The sequence below is a fragment of the Dipodomys ordii genome, unplaced genomic scaffold (genome assembly GCF_000151885.1).
Source record: "Dipodomys ordii isolate 6190 unplaced genomic scaffold, Dord_2.0 Scaffold18, whole genome shotgun sequence".
NCBI lineage: Eukaryota > Metazoa > Chordata > Mammalia > Rodentia > Heteromyidae > Dipodomys > Dipodomys ordii.
Window position 1 is genome coordinate 9,069,998 of NW_012267234.1, and position 18,281 is coordinate 9,088,278.

The window sequence follows — 18,281 nt, forward strand, 5'->3', positions numbered from 1 at the left end:
AATTTATTTCATAGTATGTTGACCAGACCCTTTTGGATAACGTTTAAGAGTAGAAAGTAACTTTGTCTTGATCTTATTACAAGGAAATTCTTTTAAATTTTCTTCTAAAATTTCCATCAACTATGGTGTTTTTGCAAGTTTTTGGTAAGTTAATTGTCACTCATTACTCATTACTTATTCTGTTCCTTTTGTGACATTAGACCCCCAGAATTTTTAGCTAGTTATATACTTTTCCAAAATACCCTTGCTCAGCTTCTTTATAGTTAAGAGATGTGGTGTATTTTGTTTTTGTCAGTTATGGGGCTTGAACTCTGGGTCTGGGCGCTGTCCCTCAACTCTTCAGCTCAAGACTAGTGCTCTACCACTTGAGCCACAGCACTACTTCTGGCTTTTTCTGCTTATGTGGTGCTGAGGAATCGAACCCAGGGCCTCATGCATGCATGGCAAGCACTCTACCACTGAGCCACCTTCCCAGACCCCAGATGTGGTTTTGTCTCCAAGCTTTGGTAAATATTATATAATTAAAATTGTCTGTAAAGGGCAAGAAGACCCTTCTCTTTCATTTTCCCCCCTTTCTGTTAGCTGAGGTGAAATAGCCATCCTGATTCACAATAAACTAGGACTGATGGCATAGACAGATATCAAAATAGAATAAATTTGGGAAATGAAGGTCTTGGAGCTGCCATTCCAGCTGCCTTTCACACAAATAAGAAAACCAAGCTGTTGATACTACTGGTGTGTGTGTGTGTGTGTGTGTGTGTGTGTGTGTGTGTATGTGAGAGAGAGAGAGAGAGAGAGAGATACATTTGGTCATTTGTGCTTAACCCTATCTTAATTAAATCTCTATTAGATTAAGAAAGGCTTTTGTGTTTCTGGTTTGCTTAGAAATTTAAAAGAATGGTTCATAGCACACAATGCATTTTTTCTGCACTGATTGAGCTGACCACAAAATTTCTCTCCTATCTTTCTACTTCACCTGTAACATTTATTTATCTTGTATTTTTTTCCTAACCAGAAGAGGAAGATTTATTATTCCAGAACATAGATTAAAAGGGTATGTTTCCTGCCTAATTAGAAATATTTTGAAAGTTGGCTAGGAATGAACTGACGGGAACACAGAACTCTTTTTTTTTCTTTTTCTTTTCTTTTTTCTTTTCTATCTGTGTGTATGTGTGTATGTGTGTGTGTGTGTATGTGCGTGTGTGCGTGTGTGCATGTGTGTGCGCACACGTACATGCGTGCACCAGTTCTGAGGACTTAAACTGAGAGCCTGGGTGCTGTCCCTGAGCTTTTTTGCTCAAGGCTAACACTCTACCACTTGAACTATAGCTCCATCCATTTTCAGCTTTTTGGTGGTTTAATTGGATATAAGAGTCTCACAAGCCGGGCGCTGGTGGCTCACGCCTGTAATCCTAGCTACTCAGGAGGCTGAGATCTGAGGATCTCGGTTCAAAGCCAGCCTGGGCACGTAAGACCGTGAGACTCCTATCTCCAATAAAACCACCAGAAAACCGGAAGTGGCGCTGTAGCTCAAGTGGTAGAGCGCTCTCCTTGAGCTGAAGAGCTGAGGGACAGCGCCCAGGCCCAGAATTCAAGCCCCATGACCGACAAAAAAAAAAAAAAAGAGTCTCACAAAGCCCAGCACCGGTGGCTCACATCTGTAATCCTAGCTACTCAGAAGGCTGAGATCTGAGAGTCACAGTTCAAAGCCAGCCCAGGCAGGGAAGTCCATGAGACACTTATCTCCAATTAACCACCAGAAAACTGGAAGTGGTGCTGTGGCTCAAGTGATAGAGCACTCACCTTGAGCTGAAGAGCTGAGGGACAGTGCCCAGGCTGACAGCACCCAGCACCAAGCCCTGGGCACTGTACCACTGAGCCACCTTCCCAGCCCGAAGTAAATTTCTTAAAATGAATTTTCTTAGGTAACTATAATTAAATTTTAAAGAAATGGATGAAATATGACAGAGGAAAATTGTTTATTTAAAAAGATGCATGATTTATGAAAAAGCGATATATAAAATTGACAAATATAACAATATTTTACCTATTATTTTCAGTCTTTGTTTCTATATTCTTGTTTATGCTCATGATATACTGTATATATTATATATATATATACTTTTGCATCATGAAAAATTACTTCTTTTTATAGTGGAGATGTTTAGCCTCCATGTATGAAAAAAATAACAAAAGTCTTAAATAACAATGGCAGGTATCAGTTGTTCACTCAAGTGCCAGCCTTGAGTGAAAAAGCTAAGAAACAGAGCCCAGGCCCTGAGTTCAAGACCCAGTACAGGTGCACAAGTACATGTATGCACAAACATACATACATATATATTCATACACACACATACATACACCTATTACCTATTTAGCAGAGAGAAGACAGTTTTCAAAGTGATTAAGAGAGTTCAGGGCTAGCTACATCCTGGCCTATGCAAGGCCCTGGGCTCAATCCCCAGTTTAGCAAACGGACTACTTAACCAAACAAACCAACCCACAACAAGATCTATGTATTTAATAAAAGGCACTGTGGAGAGTAAAAACAAATATTCTGTTTCTCCGCTTGCACTCCTGTTTTTTGACCTCCACCAAATCAGATCATGCCAACCTTATTCCAGTTTCAAGTAGAAAAAGAATTAATGAGCCAAACTTTCTCAATGACGAATTGTTCCCTGGATGTGCTTTTCATAAATGGATATTTCGTACTGGACTTGTACTGGGTGCTGCAGTAAGATGGCATTTGACTTAGCATGAAGTTGCATGTTCTGTGATTGTTAAGTTTCCTTGTCAGCATTTCTACAGTATTCTGCAGAGCTCAGATTTCCAGGTGTTGCACTATGGGAATATATTTTAAAACCATTGCATTGTTGTTATGCTGAATAAGCTCTGGAACTTGCAAGATAAACACATTTGAGGTCCCCAAATAATGGCAAAGTGCTACTTTGGGCTTGCTTCACTCTCATTTCATTTGAAATATGTTTCTTCTTACTAAATATCAAAGTCAATTTTGTTGAGGAATGTATCCAAAGGGAATAATTTCCCCCCTCCCAAAGGGAATAATTTTTCAAAGGCCATAAGCATAGATTTAGCTACAAGGATGTTCATTTCACTGATGTTTATAAAGGGTTTGAAAAAGGAAATGAAATAAATGCCCAAAGTAGAACATTGGCTAAATATTGTATTTCCTGTAATGGAATATACTGCACTATGCATTAAGAATATTTACTGAGGGATTGGAGGGATGGCTCAAGTGATAGAGCACCAGATACCAAGTTTGAGTCTCAGTCTAGGAAAAAAAAAAAAAGAATATTTACTGATGTGAATTGATGTTCACAATGAGATCAAAAAAGTAAGATAAAGCTGAGTGTTGGTGGCTCACATCTGTAATTCTAGCTACTTAAAAAGCTGAGATCTAAAGATGGAGGTTCAAAGCCTGCCAGGGCAGGAAAGTCCATAAGATTGTTATCTCCAATTAACAAGCAAATAAATGTCAAGTGGAACTATGTCTCAAGTCGCAGAGCACTAACCTTGAGCATGAGGTCCTGAGTTCAACCTTAGTACTGGCACAACAAAACAAAACAAAACAAAAATCCCCAGGATAATAAACATATAATATTTTTGTAACATGTAATGCAAAATATACAGAGAAACTTTTCAAAAAAGATAAGGCACTGTTTTTTGTGGTATTAAATAGCTACAAAACTTTTTTTTTTTTAAACAACAACAAACCCTCAGTTCTTTGAATGCTTTTCCTTCTTTCTTTTTTCATGTTGTGGTCCTAGGGATCAAATCCAGAGCTTCAAAAACACTAGACAAGTTTATACACACCCTGAGCCTTTCGCACAGACTTATCTAAAGCATTGGTAAACAAGGTACCTGCTATATTCTGTCAACTTACAGAGCAAAGGAAGCGGAAATGGTTGTGTACAGAATTTAATTTAGACATAGAAGAATTTCCTGAAGATAAACCCTTTAATTTGTTAAAATGGGAAGGGGCCTCTGAGAAACAATTAGGCAAAGGGAGGTGTTGAGGAAAATCTCAGCTGGGCAGGACTGAAACTATAAAGGTGGAGAGAATTTGAAGATAGATAATAAAAGGCTTTCTAAACTTGGCTACCTAGGATACAAATTGCCTTGGTAATGACTCTGAAGCAGTCAGTTAACAAGCATGCTTTGAGAAGAGTCCTGTTGAAAGAAAGAGAAACTCAGATTTCAATTATTCATTCACTCATTTATTGCTCAAACATTATTGATTGCTCACTACAAATCCAGCATTGTGCTCACTGTTGGGCCTTGCTCTTGGACAATTGCTCTTACAATTCAGCTGGAAAGATGAAACACAAAGCTACAAAATCATTTGAGAAGGATTAGATATCAAAAGGAAAAGCCAAATAGTTTAATTCACTTACTCTCAGAATACCTGAGATTAATATGAATAAATTCTTGAAGATTGGAATTTTAAAGTTTAAGAAAACTTAAAGCCAAAGATAACAAATATGAAGGCCTTTTTGACTATAATAACATACTGTATATGCGAGATATATTTTAAAATGTATTCCCTTCATCAAGCCCAGTGGCTCACACCTGTAATCCTTCCTACTCAGGAACTGAGGAAATCAAGAGGATTGTGGTCCAAAGCCAGTCTGGGCAAAAATTGAGAGGCCTCATTTTAACCAATAAAAGTTGGGCATGGTGATACATGCCTGTCATTCTAGCTAGGAGCGAAGTGTAAATAGTAGGCTTGCCTGGGCATAAATGCAAGATCTTACTGTAAAAATAACTAAAGCAAAACTGGGGGGCTGGGAAGGTGGCTCAGTGGTAAAGCGCTTGCCTTGCATGCTTGAGGCCCTGGGTTCAATTCCTCAGCACCCATAAGCAAAAAAAAAAGCCAGAAGTGGCACTGTGGCTCAAGTGGTAGAGCACTAGCCTTGAGCTGAAGAGCTGGGGCAGCGCCCTGGCTCAGAGTTCAGGCCCATGACTGGACCCAAAATAAAACAAAACTGGGCCCTGATGGTGCTTTGTGCCTATAATCCTAGTTAATAAGGAGGCTATTCTGGAGATTTGAGGATTGAGGCTTGGAGCCTGCCAGGCAGATGAGATGAATAGGAGAGACTTTATCTCCAATTAAATAGCACAAAGCTGAGAGTGGAGGTTGTGGCTCAAGAGATAAAGTGCCAGCCAACTAGCTATAAGTAGAAAAACTGAGTGAGGGCCAAAGACCAAAGTTTAAGTCCCAATACAGGCAAGAAAGGTAGGAAGGAAGCAAGCAAGCAAGCAAGCAACCAACCAACCAACCAAGCATGGCATGGCTCAAATTGGCCTGCCTAGCAAGCTCTAGGCCATGAGTTCAAACTCCATAGCACAAAAAAATTGCTCTTTTTCTATTATTTTGTAGTTCAGGTATTTCAGATTAAGATGTTGCTCAGGTACAGCTGGAGAACCACAGAAAACAGGAACATAATAAAGAGTGATTTCTAAGACAGATGCTGGTGGCTCATGCCTTGTAATCCTAGCTACCCAGAAGGCTAGGACCTGAGGATCAAGATTGAAGCTAGCTTGGGGAAGGAAAGTCTGGGAGACTCTTCTCTCCATTTAATCAACAAAAAGTGTTAAGGTGTACAGTTTGAAGCATCAGCTGCCTAAACAGGAACAGTACATCCTGGGGGGTGAGGCAGGCTATTTGGATAAATATTGACTGTCTGGAAGATATTGAGCTTGGGGCTTTACCCAATAGGGTTAGATTCCTAGATGGTTCAAATCTGAGAGTCTCCCCCCACACCCATGACCCTTTCCAAATGGAGTGACCACTGTGAAGAGGCTACCTGGGTATAGGAAGTTATTTCTGTGCATTTGACCCTTCCCATTTGGTCCTCTTCACCCTTCCTGGTCTAATCTTGAAACTTAGAGTGGGCTCTATGAGGATAAAGGGCCATTATCCTAATCATTGGCCCAGGGCAAGAGCCATTATGTCTACTGTTGGTCCAGGTATGAAACTTCTGGGGCTTGAAGAATGGATCCTTATAATCCTGTGCATTTTCTCATTTCTGATCCTATCTTCCTGTGTGGCTAACATTTTTAGCTCTTCTTTGCTTTGTGTGTGTGTGTGTGTGTGTGTGTGTGTGTGTGTGTGTGTTTGATACATGACCTTGCAATATAGTCCAAGTTGATCTTGAACTCTCTATATAGTGTAGGTTAGTTTCAAACTGGAGATCTTCGACCTTTGTCTCCCAAGAGAAGGGACTTCAGATGTGTCCCACCAGACCAGACTGATTCTGTTCTATTAAGATAGGATGTTTGAGTAAGTGTAGCTTAGTGGTAGAGCACTTGCCTAGAATGTGAAAGGCCTTTGGTTCCTTCCCCAGTGTCACAAAGAGAAAAGAAAAACACATTCTGTAGAATTGAAGAATTTCAGCTAGGGAGAATTTCTTCACTATTATGTATGTAGATATTCTAATTGTCTGTCCACCATCTGTTCTCTCTACTTCCAACTGACCTCCAGCTTTGTTCAGAACCTCAGTGTACCCATCCACAACCCCACATTACCCACTATTCCCTTTTCAATGGGTGACCACATAACTCAAACTTGCCTAATGAAATGTAAGTCGAGGCAGGTGTTTAGGTCTTTCCATAAACTGAACTGTTCTTTTTGTCCTTCAATCTTCTTCCTTCTTTGGTTTAGAATGCAATGATGCCTAGAGGTAATAACCATCTTCTAAGTATGAAGATGTGATCATTTTTAAGTTGTGAGAGGAGAAAGGCTTGTGAGACTAGCCTCTGAAAGCCTACCTCCATACTTGTATGAGGAAAATAAGACCTCTAAACCAACCCAGGCACCAGTGGCTCATATCTGTAATCCTAGATACTCAGTAGTCTAAGATCTGAGGATTGCAGTTCAAAGCTAACCTGGGCAGAAAGTCTACGAGACTCTTATGTCCAATAAACTAAACTAAACAAACAAACAAATAAACCAAAAGGCAGAATTGCAGCTGTGGCTCAAATGGTAGAGCATTAGCCTTGAGCTAACAAACTCAGGGACAGCACCCAGGCCCTGAGAACAAGCCCCAGGACTGGCATAAAAATCAAACAAACAAACAAAAAAAAACCCTCTAAGTCATTGGTGTTTGTCATTCACAGCAAACAATCCCTGACTATACATAATCTAATTCATTTCATAGGAGACAAGGCCAAGAAAGTTCTGTAACTTGTCAGATTTTCTTACTCTGAAGGGAAAGGAAACCCAATGTGAAACTCTTAAGGAAAAACGTATGATTTATTCACTCAGACAATTGAAGTCACATCATTGAAGCCAACTCTGACTTCCTCCAGAGAATCAAGTGATCTCTCTTTTCTTTTTCTTTCTTTTCTTTTCCTTGTTGTCTAGTCTTTCCTCCCCCCCCCATTCCTCCCCTCCTTTCTCTTCTCTTTGCTTATCCCTCCTTCCCTGTCTCCTTCCCTTTCTCCCTTCCTTCCTGTTTTTCTCACTTCTGTAGATTCTGATTTTTCTTTCTTCCCATCGCCTGGCCCTGCTTTGTGGTGGTAAGTCCACTCTTCCTTCTGTGGCAGGGCAGCTGCTGGTAGTTCCTTTCTTACCCTAACAAGGATTAAGCCCAGAGAGAAAGCAAAAACTCCTCTGTAGAGGAAAATCACAAGATCCCGAAGTATGAGTTCCTGCTGGGCCTGGCAAAAGTGAACATCCTCTATTGGGTAGGTGTCAAACTTGAACTAGAACTTAGGACTCCAAGATCTCCTGGGTAAGTTCATTTTCTGCTTTAGCAAATAACCTGTAATAAACTTACATTCATTCATATATACATGCAGTAGCATCCAGAAGAAATAGCAGATATTCCCATCAATCACATACATTACTATTCCTTTGGGAGCTTTGATCATTGAATCATAAGAGTGCACCAGAGGGGATAGGATGGGGCGTGGAGGGGAGGAATCAGGTCTAACTAAAAGAAATTAGAGAACTCATTCAGCACCATGACTAATGATGGCCTCAACACTAAAGGTCAAGTCTAGTTTGGGGTTTAAAGTTGATCTGTTCATGAACAGTGATGTTGGTTACATCTTCCTCTTTGCTTTAAAGGGAGCTTACTGGAGTGACTCTCTATAAAGAGAGTTTCTCTCAGGGTTTTCTCTTAACCTTTATTTTATTTATTTATTTATTGTATGTGCAGGTCCTAGGGCTTGAACTCATGGCCTGGACACTACCCTTGATCTTTTTTTTGCTCAAAGTTAGTACTCTACCCTTGGGCCACACCTCCACTTTCAGTGTTTTGGTGGTTAATTGGAGATAAGTCTCGTGGGCTTTCCTACCTGAGCTGGCTTTAAACCTTGATTCTCAGATCTCAGTCTCCTGAGTAGCTTACAGGTATGAGACACCAGCAACCAGGCTCTTTTTCTTTTGATGCTAGAGATTAAATCCTGGGCCTTACTCATAGGAAGCTTGCATGTTCCCTTCTGAATTTCTCTCTTTTTAAAAAATATTCTTAATTAAAAAAAAAACCTTTTAATAGCCAGAGGGCATAGATAGAGGATCTACTTTTTTGAACTTTGGTTCATCCTGTTACAGCTGAGTTCAGAGTTCCCTCCTCTTTACACCTGGTTTTTACTTGCTTTGTTCCTTGGTCCAGACCTTAAGGAGTAATCTTGGGTTCATTAGTATCTTAAGTCTTCCATGAAGGGAACATTTGCCTCTTGAAAGCCATGATAGCTGGGCAAGGGGGGAGGGGGGTTGGGGGGACAGGGGCAGTTATTTTTTATTTTTACTAGCTCTTGTTGTTTTTCGAGGAGAATTATCGATCTTTAGAATTTTTGAACTTCTTCCACATTTTGTTATGAAAGTGAGCATTTAGTGACATAAATAGGAATCTTCAAGTATCTTTGGAGTAAAACTTGAAATGCATGATTTTTGTTGTTATTTATTTTCATGCTAGCACTGGACCTTGAACTCAGGTCCTACTCTGTGTTCTTTAGCTTTGTCACTCAAGGTTGGTGCACTCTACCACTTGAGCCACATCTCTACTTTTGGCTTTTGGCTGGTTAACTGGAGATAAAAATCTCAAGGACTTTTCTGCCGGGGCTGGCTCTGAACTGTCGTCCTCAGATCTCAGCTTCCTGAGTAGCTACAATTACAGGTGTGAGACACTGGCATTGGTGCTCATCCAAATGCATGCTTTTTATAGATTTGTTTCTCAACACTTCACTTTTTCATTTCATGTTTACCTAGACTTCCTACCGGGAAGGAGTAAGTCTAAGATCATGTCCTTTAAGGTTAGAGTATTTTCCATCCCAGATAACAAAGAGTGTAAAGTTTCTTGGGTGATTCATGTGTAGTGGTGTTTGCTTTTCTGTTAAATTGTGTGTTTTTTTTTTTTTTTTTTGCTGGATTAAGCTATTGGATTTCAAGGAGAATGTTTCATCTCTTCATCTCTTCCTCACTCTCAATATGGGAGCAGTTACTGAGTTCTTTAGACTCTACTTCTGCAATATCTAACACATACAACTCTTTAGAGCCTCATTGGCTTTTGGCTAGCTTCTCTCGTTCACACTGTACACAGTTGCTTCTGTTATTTTCTTAGAACATAGCTCTGGTCAGGTCAGTGTTTGCCCTCTTCAAAAACCTTCTAAGGAGCTAGAAACTGTGGCTCATACTTACAATGCAGGCTGAAGCAGGAAGATTATGAGTTCTAGGCCAGCCTTGAGAGGACTTGTTTCAAAACAAATCAAACAAATAATACTGTCAGTGGCTTAACAGTGCCTATAGCACAAACAACAAAGTTATTGGCTTAATCTTCAAGGCCTTCCCCCTCTGCCTTTTTCTTGCCTTTTCAATTTCTTCTTCTAGTCCACTGATTGCTGTAATCTAACATCCAATTGCTATTAAAATGTTGACAGATGGATGGCTATGAAAGAGTTTACTTCATTCTGCCAGGGTAGTAAAGCTCTGCATTTAAAATCACTTATAAGCTATTTAAGGAATGGATTGTTTGTTTACTAGGATTTGAACAGAGTCTTGTGCTTACAAGGAAGATAGTCTGCTACTTGAGTTACGTCTCTAGACATGGATTGCATTTTTATTAATTTTTATTGTGTTAGAAGTTAGAATCAGGGTTTCATGCAAGTGAGGCAAGCACTCTACACTCCTATACCATTGTGTGTGTGTGTGTGTGTGTGTGTGTGTGTGCGCGCGCGCTGGAGCTTGAACTCAAGGCCTTACTTGGCTTTTTCTCAAGGCTGGCACTCTACCACTTGTGCTACACCTTCACTTTCAACTTTAGCTGGTTAATTGAAGATAAAATGTCATGGACTTTTCTGCCAGAGCTGGCTTTGAACCCTGATCCTCAGATCACAGCTTTTTGAGTACCTAGGATTATAGGCATGAGCCATCAGTGAACAGCTGGTAAAGCAGGGACTTTGCAGGTGGAGAAACTGAATGAATAAATAAAGGAATATTATAATTTTTTACTGTATAATTGGACTCTAACCCCTGTGAGCAGATCTCTAGTATATTTCTTCTCGTGTTTGTGGAAATCCACTTACTATTTTTTAATTTTTTTTATTCAGTTGAAACAAACGTTTCTCAGATAGAATATATTATTTTTAAAGTCAGTCTAGTTTATGCAATAACTTCTACTTAGCCCTTCAATTTGAGGTTTAGTTGTGGATGACCAATTCAGCTATTTTTATCATTGTATCCTTAACTTGAGTGTTTAGGTATAATCCTCAGAAAAGCTGAAACAAAGACACTTGGTGTTTTTTTTGACCATCCAATGACAAAGTCCAATGACGCCCAGGTATTTCTTGGAATATTTGCATCAACACCTCATAGCTGTGATGCATTACATTGTAAACATGAATGTGTCTGGACTTTGCCCTGCAACTACCCAGCTCCTTTCGGCCTAGGCAGGAAAATGCTGTTGGAATGAAGAGACCATCCCTAGAGGATACAAGTAAGAATATGAGATACCATTTTGCCTCTATCAAACCACTAAGAAAGCAAATATATAATTTGTTTGTAGATACCTGTATACATTTTTAGCCTGGCTTCTATCACAATGTATGTGCTTTTGTAGTATACTTCTTCCATTAGGCTGAGTTGACTTTTGGGGGTGGGGGGTGGGGTCCAGTCATGGGGCCTGAACTCTGGGCCTAGGTGCTGTCCCTCAGCTCTTCAGATCAAGGCTAGCGCTCTACCATTTGAGCCACAGAGCCACTTTCCAGCTTTTTTCTTTTTGCTTATGTGATGCTGAGGAATCGAACCCAGGGCCTCATGCATGCAAGGCAAGCGCTGTACCACTGAGCCACCTTCCCAGCCCCTGAGTTGACTTTTTTTGTGTGTGCTGGTCCTACGACTTGAACTTAGGGCCTGGCTTTACTGCTGTGAGCTTTTTAGCTCAAGGCTAGTTAGTGCTCTATCACTGGAGCCACAGCTTTTTTGGTACTTAGTTTGGAGATAAGAATCTTACAGAGTTTTCTGTATGGGCTGGGTTTGAACTGAGGTTCTCAGATCTCAGCCTGGAGAGATTCTAGGATTGTAGGCATGAGCCACCAACATTTGGCATGAGTTTACTTTTTAAATTCATGGTTGTAAAATCTCTGTGTCTCTATAACTAGAGTTTCTGGTGTTCATTTTGTCGGATGAGAGAAGAATGGATTTGCTTCATGTAGAAGAATGGTTTTCCATCTTCTCTGGATTACAGAACTGTCTTTCAGAAAGCTTCTGAAGGATAGACTTTTAATTTTTCTTTATTTCCTGTGGTTGCCAAAGAAAGAGATCACGTTGATTCAAGCTTGCAAACCTGTGCTCACAAGTTTAAGAAGATGACAAATGACTTCATGCAAACCCATGGACCTCTGATTGAAATTCTGAATTAAGGGAGAGTAGAGAAAATTCATAGCCTTGGTTAAATTAATGTCACATGCCAGATAGGGCTATGAGTACTATGATTACAAGTGTAAAGAGTAGCTAGCAAAAATAATTTCAGTACCTGTATTAATTAGGGTTTGCTTGAAGTTTGCTTATGTTTAACTCAACTAGTGGTGGGATGAATTGGGGAAATTACCTTCTTTCCTTCTTGATTTAATGACTCGGGGTTTTCTACTTCTCATTAGAATTTCTCTTCTGCTAATCCCTTCTTCACATTTCTGTTGCTTTTACATCCTTTCTGCTCACTGTCTTTCAAATTCAAGCTGATTGCACTGCTTCTCTGGGCTTAGAATTACTCTAGATCTTGACTTAATATGTCTATGCATTCAGGTGCAAAAAATAAGATAGTGCAAAATGAAATAGGGGTGGGGGCATGGCTCAAGTGGTAAAGCACCTGCTCTGAGTTCAAACCCTGACACATACTTCCCCATAAAAAAGGAGGGAAAAAGAAATACTTAAGACTTCAGATGAAACTGATGCAGATAAATGAATAAAATACCAAAGTAATTCACTGGAATAAAAATACCTGTTTATAATAAGGTTTAGGAACTTTGGATGATTGAAGGTGTGAGAATGTTAGATCCAATGGCAAATAGTATGAAAACTAGTTGAGTGCCAGAGGTTCACACCTGTAATTCTAGCAGCCCAGGATGCTGAGATATGAAGATTTAGGTTGGAAACCAGCCCTGGATGATAGGTTTATAAGACACTTTTTTTTCTTTCTTTTTTTTTTTTTTTTGGAGGGAAGGCTTGAACTCAGGGTCTGGTCACTGTCCTTTTTTTGCTCAAGGCCACTGCTCTATCATTTGAGTCACAGCTCTTCTTTTTTATGGTGATAACTAAAGATAAGAGTCTCACTTTTTTATGGTGATAACTAAAGATAAGAGTCTCATTGGGGCTGGGAATGTGGCTCAGTGGTAGAGCGCTTGCCTTGCATGCCTGAGGCCCTGGGTTCGATTCCTCAGCACCACATAAGCAAAAAGAAAAAAGCCGGAAGTGGCACTGTGGCTCAAGTGGTAGAGTGCTAGCCTTGAGCTGAAGAGCTGAGGGACAGCGCCCAGGCCCAGAGTTCAGGCCCCACGACTAGACTCCTTCCCCTCCCCCCCGAAAAAAAAAAAGAAAAGAGTCTCATGGACTTTCCTGTCTGGGATGGCTTCAAACTATGATCTCAGCCTCTTGAATAGCTAGGATTTCAGGCATGAGCCACCAGCACTCAGCTCCATGAGACTGTTATCTCCAGTTAACCAGCAGAAAGCTGGAAGCAGAGCTGAAGCTCAAATAGTGGAATGCTAGCCTTGACTAAAAAAACTAAGAGACACCTCCAAGACCCTTTATATAAGTCCCAGTATAAACACACACACACACACACAGAGGTAGTATGGAAACTAATTTTTCCTTCAGAAGTATTTGCTACAACCTATTCTTAGGGTGAAAACTGACACATCAATATAACCAAACAAGAATGTATTTATCATTTCAGCACAAATGAGGTCACTACTCTTTCCCACCACTATCAATTCTCCATGATTATCAAGGAGTGTTCCAATGTGGGGCCAAAATAATTTACCGTCTAAACTTTTTTCTTTTTTAGTTTATTACTTGAATTGCTCTGGAAATTTTCCTCTCAGATTTTGTGTTTAGCAGGTTCTTCAGAATGTATGTGTGACTAAAATTATTTTAGCAGCCTTGATTGTATTACAATGACAAAGATTCTGTAGATCTTGAGACAACACATTGTTCTGTAGTTTAATTCCTTTTCAGTGGTTGATATTTGACCCTCTTTCATTGAGAGTTGATCCAACTACCCAATTCACAAAGTGCCTAAACAGGTCCAGGAGAGGTGAAAGAACTCACTGCCAATATAAAAACTGCCACACTATTGCATCATCTGTATATGATCTTGTAGTTGAACCTGGGTTCTTGTGAAATTTTAATCAAGTGAGTAGGGAATGTGATATATGATTGGGAAGTAAAAATATAAAGGAGTTCTACAAACTACTAAATCTGTATGCTTTGTTCTATGATCCTATTGTAATTTTCAAGGAGAGGAAATTTCCAAATTTTTAGCTTTAAACGTTTTACTTTTTTTTCATTGTGCATTTCATTGTTTTATGAAGTGTGGACGATGGGCTGTTGTTAAAATACATCATTTGGCTTTACGCCAATGGCTCACACCTGTAATACTAGCTATATGGAGGCTGAGTTGCAGTTCAAAGACAGCAGGGGAAGAAAAGTCTATAAGACTTTTTTTTTGTTGGTAACGAGAATTGAACTTAGGACCTGGGTGCTGCCCCTGAACCTCTTGAGCTACAACACACTACTGGTTTTTGAGTGGTTAATTGGAGATAAGGGTCTCATGGGGACTTTTCTGCCCTGGCTGGCTTCGAACCATGATCCTCAGATCTCAGCCTCCTGAGTAGCTAGGATTACAGATGTAAGCCACTGGCACTAGGCTTCTAAGACTCTTATCAATAATTAACCACCAAAAAGGCAGAAGTGTTTGCTCAGCCTTGAGTGAAAAAGCTAAAGGATACTTCCCAGGCCCTCAGTTCAGTCCCCAGTACCAGCATAAAAACAAAACAAAACACTACTTCTATAAAAAAGGAGATAAATGACCACATAAATGACCACAGAAGGAAATAGCATTGGATCTAAAAGTGGCATATAATTTACTATAGACACCATGATCAGACCTTGACTATAATGTAAGTCATGGTATTTTTTTTTAAATCAGAAGACAGCAAATATGAACAAACTTGTTTTTAGTCACTGAAATTTGAAAGACAAAATGAAAATCTAGGTTTTTATGTTGCTGCAAAACATGGCCATAAAAATCATCCATCTAAGCAGTTTTTCAAAGAATGTATGTCTGAAAAAGGACACAATGAGGGTGGGGAGGGGAACACTGAATTTTCAAATATTTACTTAGATATAATCAGTTTCAATGCAGGGTCTAAAAGGGTGGGGCCTGAGCCCGGGAAATCTGATCTAAGGGAATTCACAATAAGTGCCAAGTCATACTTTGGGTTGCCCTTCTTCATTTTGCTCCCACCTAATCAGGGGAAATCTAATTAATATAAACAATACGGCATAGTGTGGGGGAAAATGTTATCAAAGGGCAGAGTATTGAGAGGAAGTGGAAGGGGCCTAGCCACTTCTTGATTTGTTAATTAGGGGCAGAACACTATATGATTGCCTAGGTCTGAAGAAAAGGAATGGCTTAATGTACTTATAATATACTATGTGATTTTTTTTTTGTTTCTTTTGTATGTTCCTCCCCCATGGTACAATCCCTGTTGTCACTGTATATGATTCTGGTGCCCTGCATCTTGTATATACATTTCTCTAATTTGGGGAGGGGAAGGGAAATAACAAAATGGTGAAATAAGGATACAGGATGACTCATTGTAACAACAAGATGCACAAGACAGTATGTTGAAAACTAACTTTACAACTTGGAGGGGAGGTGGGGAGAGAGGTGGGGAGGAGTTGGGGAGGTGGGGAAGAAAGAGATGATAAGGGAAATATAAAGGAGAGTATAACAATGCTCAATAGGAAATGGACTCATTACCTTGCTCTTGTAACTGTAATCCCTCTGTACAGTATCTTTACAATAAAAAAATATATATTAAAAAAGAAAAGGAATGGAAGGAATGGCTTTCTTAGTGTTGGGGCTCTGCCTGCTGCATTGCAATTTCCCCTTTGTATTATGTGGTGATCAATAGAGGGGGGGAGATCTCTTAACAGGTGTTCACTCCAGCTCAAAGGCTCATTAGATTTCAATAGACCTTGGCCTGTTAGACAGTGTGAGGTCTGAACCTTCCCCTCTCTAGTGAGAGTGGGTTTCTTAGTAATGGAGGGACTTCCCTTGGGACTTGTTACAAGTCTACAGAAATTTGGAGGTAGTTTCCAGTTTTGCTTTGCCATCTTGGGGGTGGTTCTAAAAATCTTTCTCACCTCTCACAGAAGTAAAATGTTCACAGCATTGATTAATTACTACGCAGAGTTCAGTGAAGATAATTGAGCAACCTCAATCAGATGTCCAGATAGAAAGATAGACAGGTTTTGATGACACAAGGTTAATTTCTAGGTCTGCAGGTAAAGCTTTGGAAAAAGGCCCACCCATGCCTGTACTGGGTCAAGTTTTTGGTGTTTTTTTTTTTTTTGTGCTAATTTTTGGGCTTTAATTTAGGGCCTGGGTGCTACCCCTGGGCTCTTTGTTCAAGGCTAGCACTCTACCACTGTACCACAGCTCCCTTTCTGACTTTTTGCTTGTTAATTGGAGATGAGTCTCTGGGACATTCTTGTCTGGCTGGCTTCAAACCAAGATCCTTAGATCTCAACCTTCTTTGTAGCTAGGATTACAGGTGTGAGCTACTATAACAGAGCTGGGTCATCTTTTGCTAGAAGTGCTAAGCCCAGCACCACAAGCCCAGATGAGATGCTGGGAATGAGGCTGACGAATTAACAGGAGAAAGGCTTTGTAAATTATATGTATATATAGAATAGAACTTTTCAAGAAAAAATTCTAATTGTCTTTGTAGATTAAAAACCAACAACTAAACCGTCTCCAATAGGCCCCAAACCTTGCTGGCATCAATATCCCAGACAAGATTAAAATTATTTCCCAAGATGCACACCCTGTGGTCCAATTGATATTTTAATAACTTGATTACAAATTTCCCAGAAGTCTATTATTGTCAGGAAACAGTCTGCAGTGTAGGTGAGGATTTTAGGGTGGTTTTTTTTTTTTTTTGCAACGGAAACATTTGGCCCCCATGAACAGAATAGCAAAAAAACTCATTGACGTGTTCTTCCTCCACCCTCGCCTAATCCAAAAGTTAAAAAAAAAAAAGGAAAAACCTGTTTGGAAGAGGAGTGTTTTAGGTTTGCTTTTTCCTTTACAGGAGCCAGGCGGATTCACATGATCCAATTTTTAAATTATCTGCTATTTTCCACGCTGAGGAAATGTGGGCGATGTAGCATAATCAGAGGACTCTTTGAAAAAAGAAAAGGTATATATATGTGTATATATATATATATATATATATATATATATTCTCTCTCTCAAGGCTAGGGGACAAGGTAGAAAGTACTTTAATTAAAAAGCACCAATAACTTGGAGGGGGGGCGGTTTCGGAAATGGTTGGCTATTTCCTAATTAAAAAAATGAGTTTGACAATCCTCTGGCCAGCTCATTGCAGACCCTGCTATGACCACCCCCATCCCTCAAAGAAAAGGGTTGGTGTCGGTCCAGATGATAAAACTCCATTTCCCCCCCCCCCAAGACACCTGCCCTCCCCACCCCCGCCAGTCGCCCGGCGTTTCTCTGGGGTCCCTCTCTCCCTCCCCGGCAAACATGTCGGCTCCCCAGGGTCGGTGTCCTCCCGTGCCCAGCGCGAGCGGGGCCGGCCGCCTCAAGCTCGCCGCCACCAGGTCGGTGCACAACATCTTTTCCCTGCGCGGGGCCCCAGCGCGCCGCCGCCGCCCGGCCTCCCTTCCTCCCGCCCTCCCCGCCGGCGGGGCCCAACTCCCGGCTCGGGATCAGCAGCAGCAGCAGCAAGCAGCAGCAGCAGCAAGCAGCAGCAGCAGTAGCAGCAGCCATCCCCGGCCGCGGCGGCAGGAAGCGAAGCCCTTGTTGATGCTGTTCCTTGGCGCGCCTCTCCGCCCTCCGGCGGCCGCGGCCGCTCTTCCCAGTTCTGAATCTCCTCCCTCCGCGCCTGCGCAGTGGCGCGCGGGGGCGGGGCTCAGATTCCTGTCAGCGGCGGCGGCGGCGGCGGCTGCGACCGTCAGTTTTCGCTGAGGAGAAGCCCGACACGGACCCGTGGGCTCTCCCCTCTTCCCCCACCTTCTCCCCGCCCTGAACCTCTCTCTCTCTCTTTCTCGCTCTCTCTCGGCTCGTCGGGACTTAGTCCCTGTGGAGTTGCCCTCCATCCACGCCGCCGTTTCGTCGGTCTTCGGCCCGGTGGAAGTCGCTGCCCTCGAGGAGGAGGAGGAGGAGGAGGTGGAGGAGGAGGAGGCAGCGGCAGCCGCCCTCGCCTCGCCACCCCCGGTTCGGTGCCCGCGGTCCCGGAGAGGAGGTGCCGCCGCCACCGCCGCTCCCCCCCTCCCGCCGCCCTCGGGCCGGGCTGGGTCGAGCTGCGATGCCCTCGGACTTCATCTCTTTGCTCAGCGCGGACCTAGACCTGGAGTCGCCCAAGTCCCTGTACTCGCGAGGTGAGTCCGGTGGGGGGGTGGGGGGGGGCCGAGCCGGCTCCGGGAGACCCCCCCCCTGTGTGTGTGTGTGTGTACGGGGGGGGGTCCTCGTCCCGGGCCGGCCACCTCAGCACCCCGGAAGTCCTGG

The 18,281-nt window shown here is 41.7% G+C and overlaps 1 protein-coding gene across 1 annotated transcript in view; it reads left to right on the forward strand.

Annotated features, from left to right (window-relative positions):
- Positions 1 to 17,738: 17,738 nt before the first annotated feature.
- Nfat5 (nuclear factor of activated T-cells 5, tonicity-responsive) overlaps positions 17,739 to 18,281 on the forward strand; it is an 89,536-nt gene continuing 88,993 nt past the window's right edge. The window contains exon 1 of the mRNA XM_013012842.1: positions 17,739 to 18,154. Within this exon, the coding sequence (XP_012868296.1) occupies positions 18,082 to 18,154 (73 nt within the window). The 5' untranslated portion in view covers positions 17,739 to 18,081. The remainder of the gene's footprint in view (positions 18,155 to 18,281) is intronic.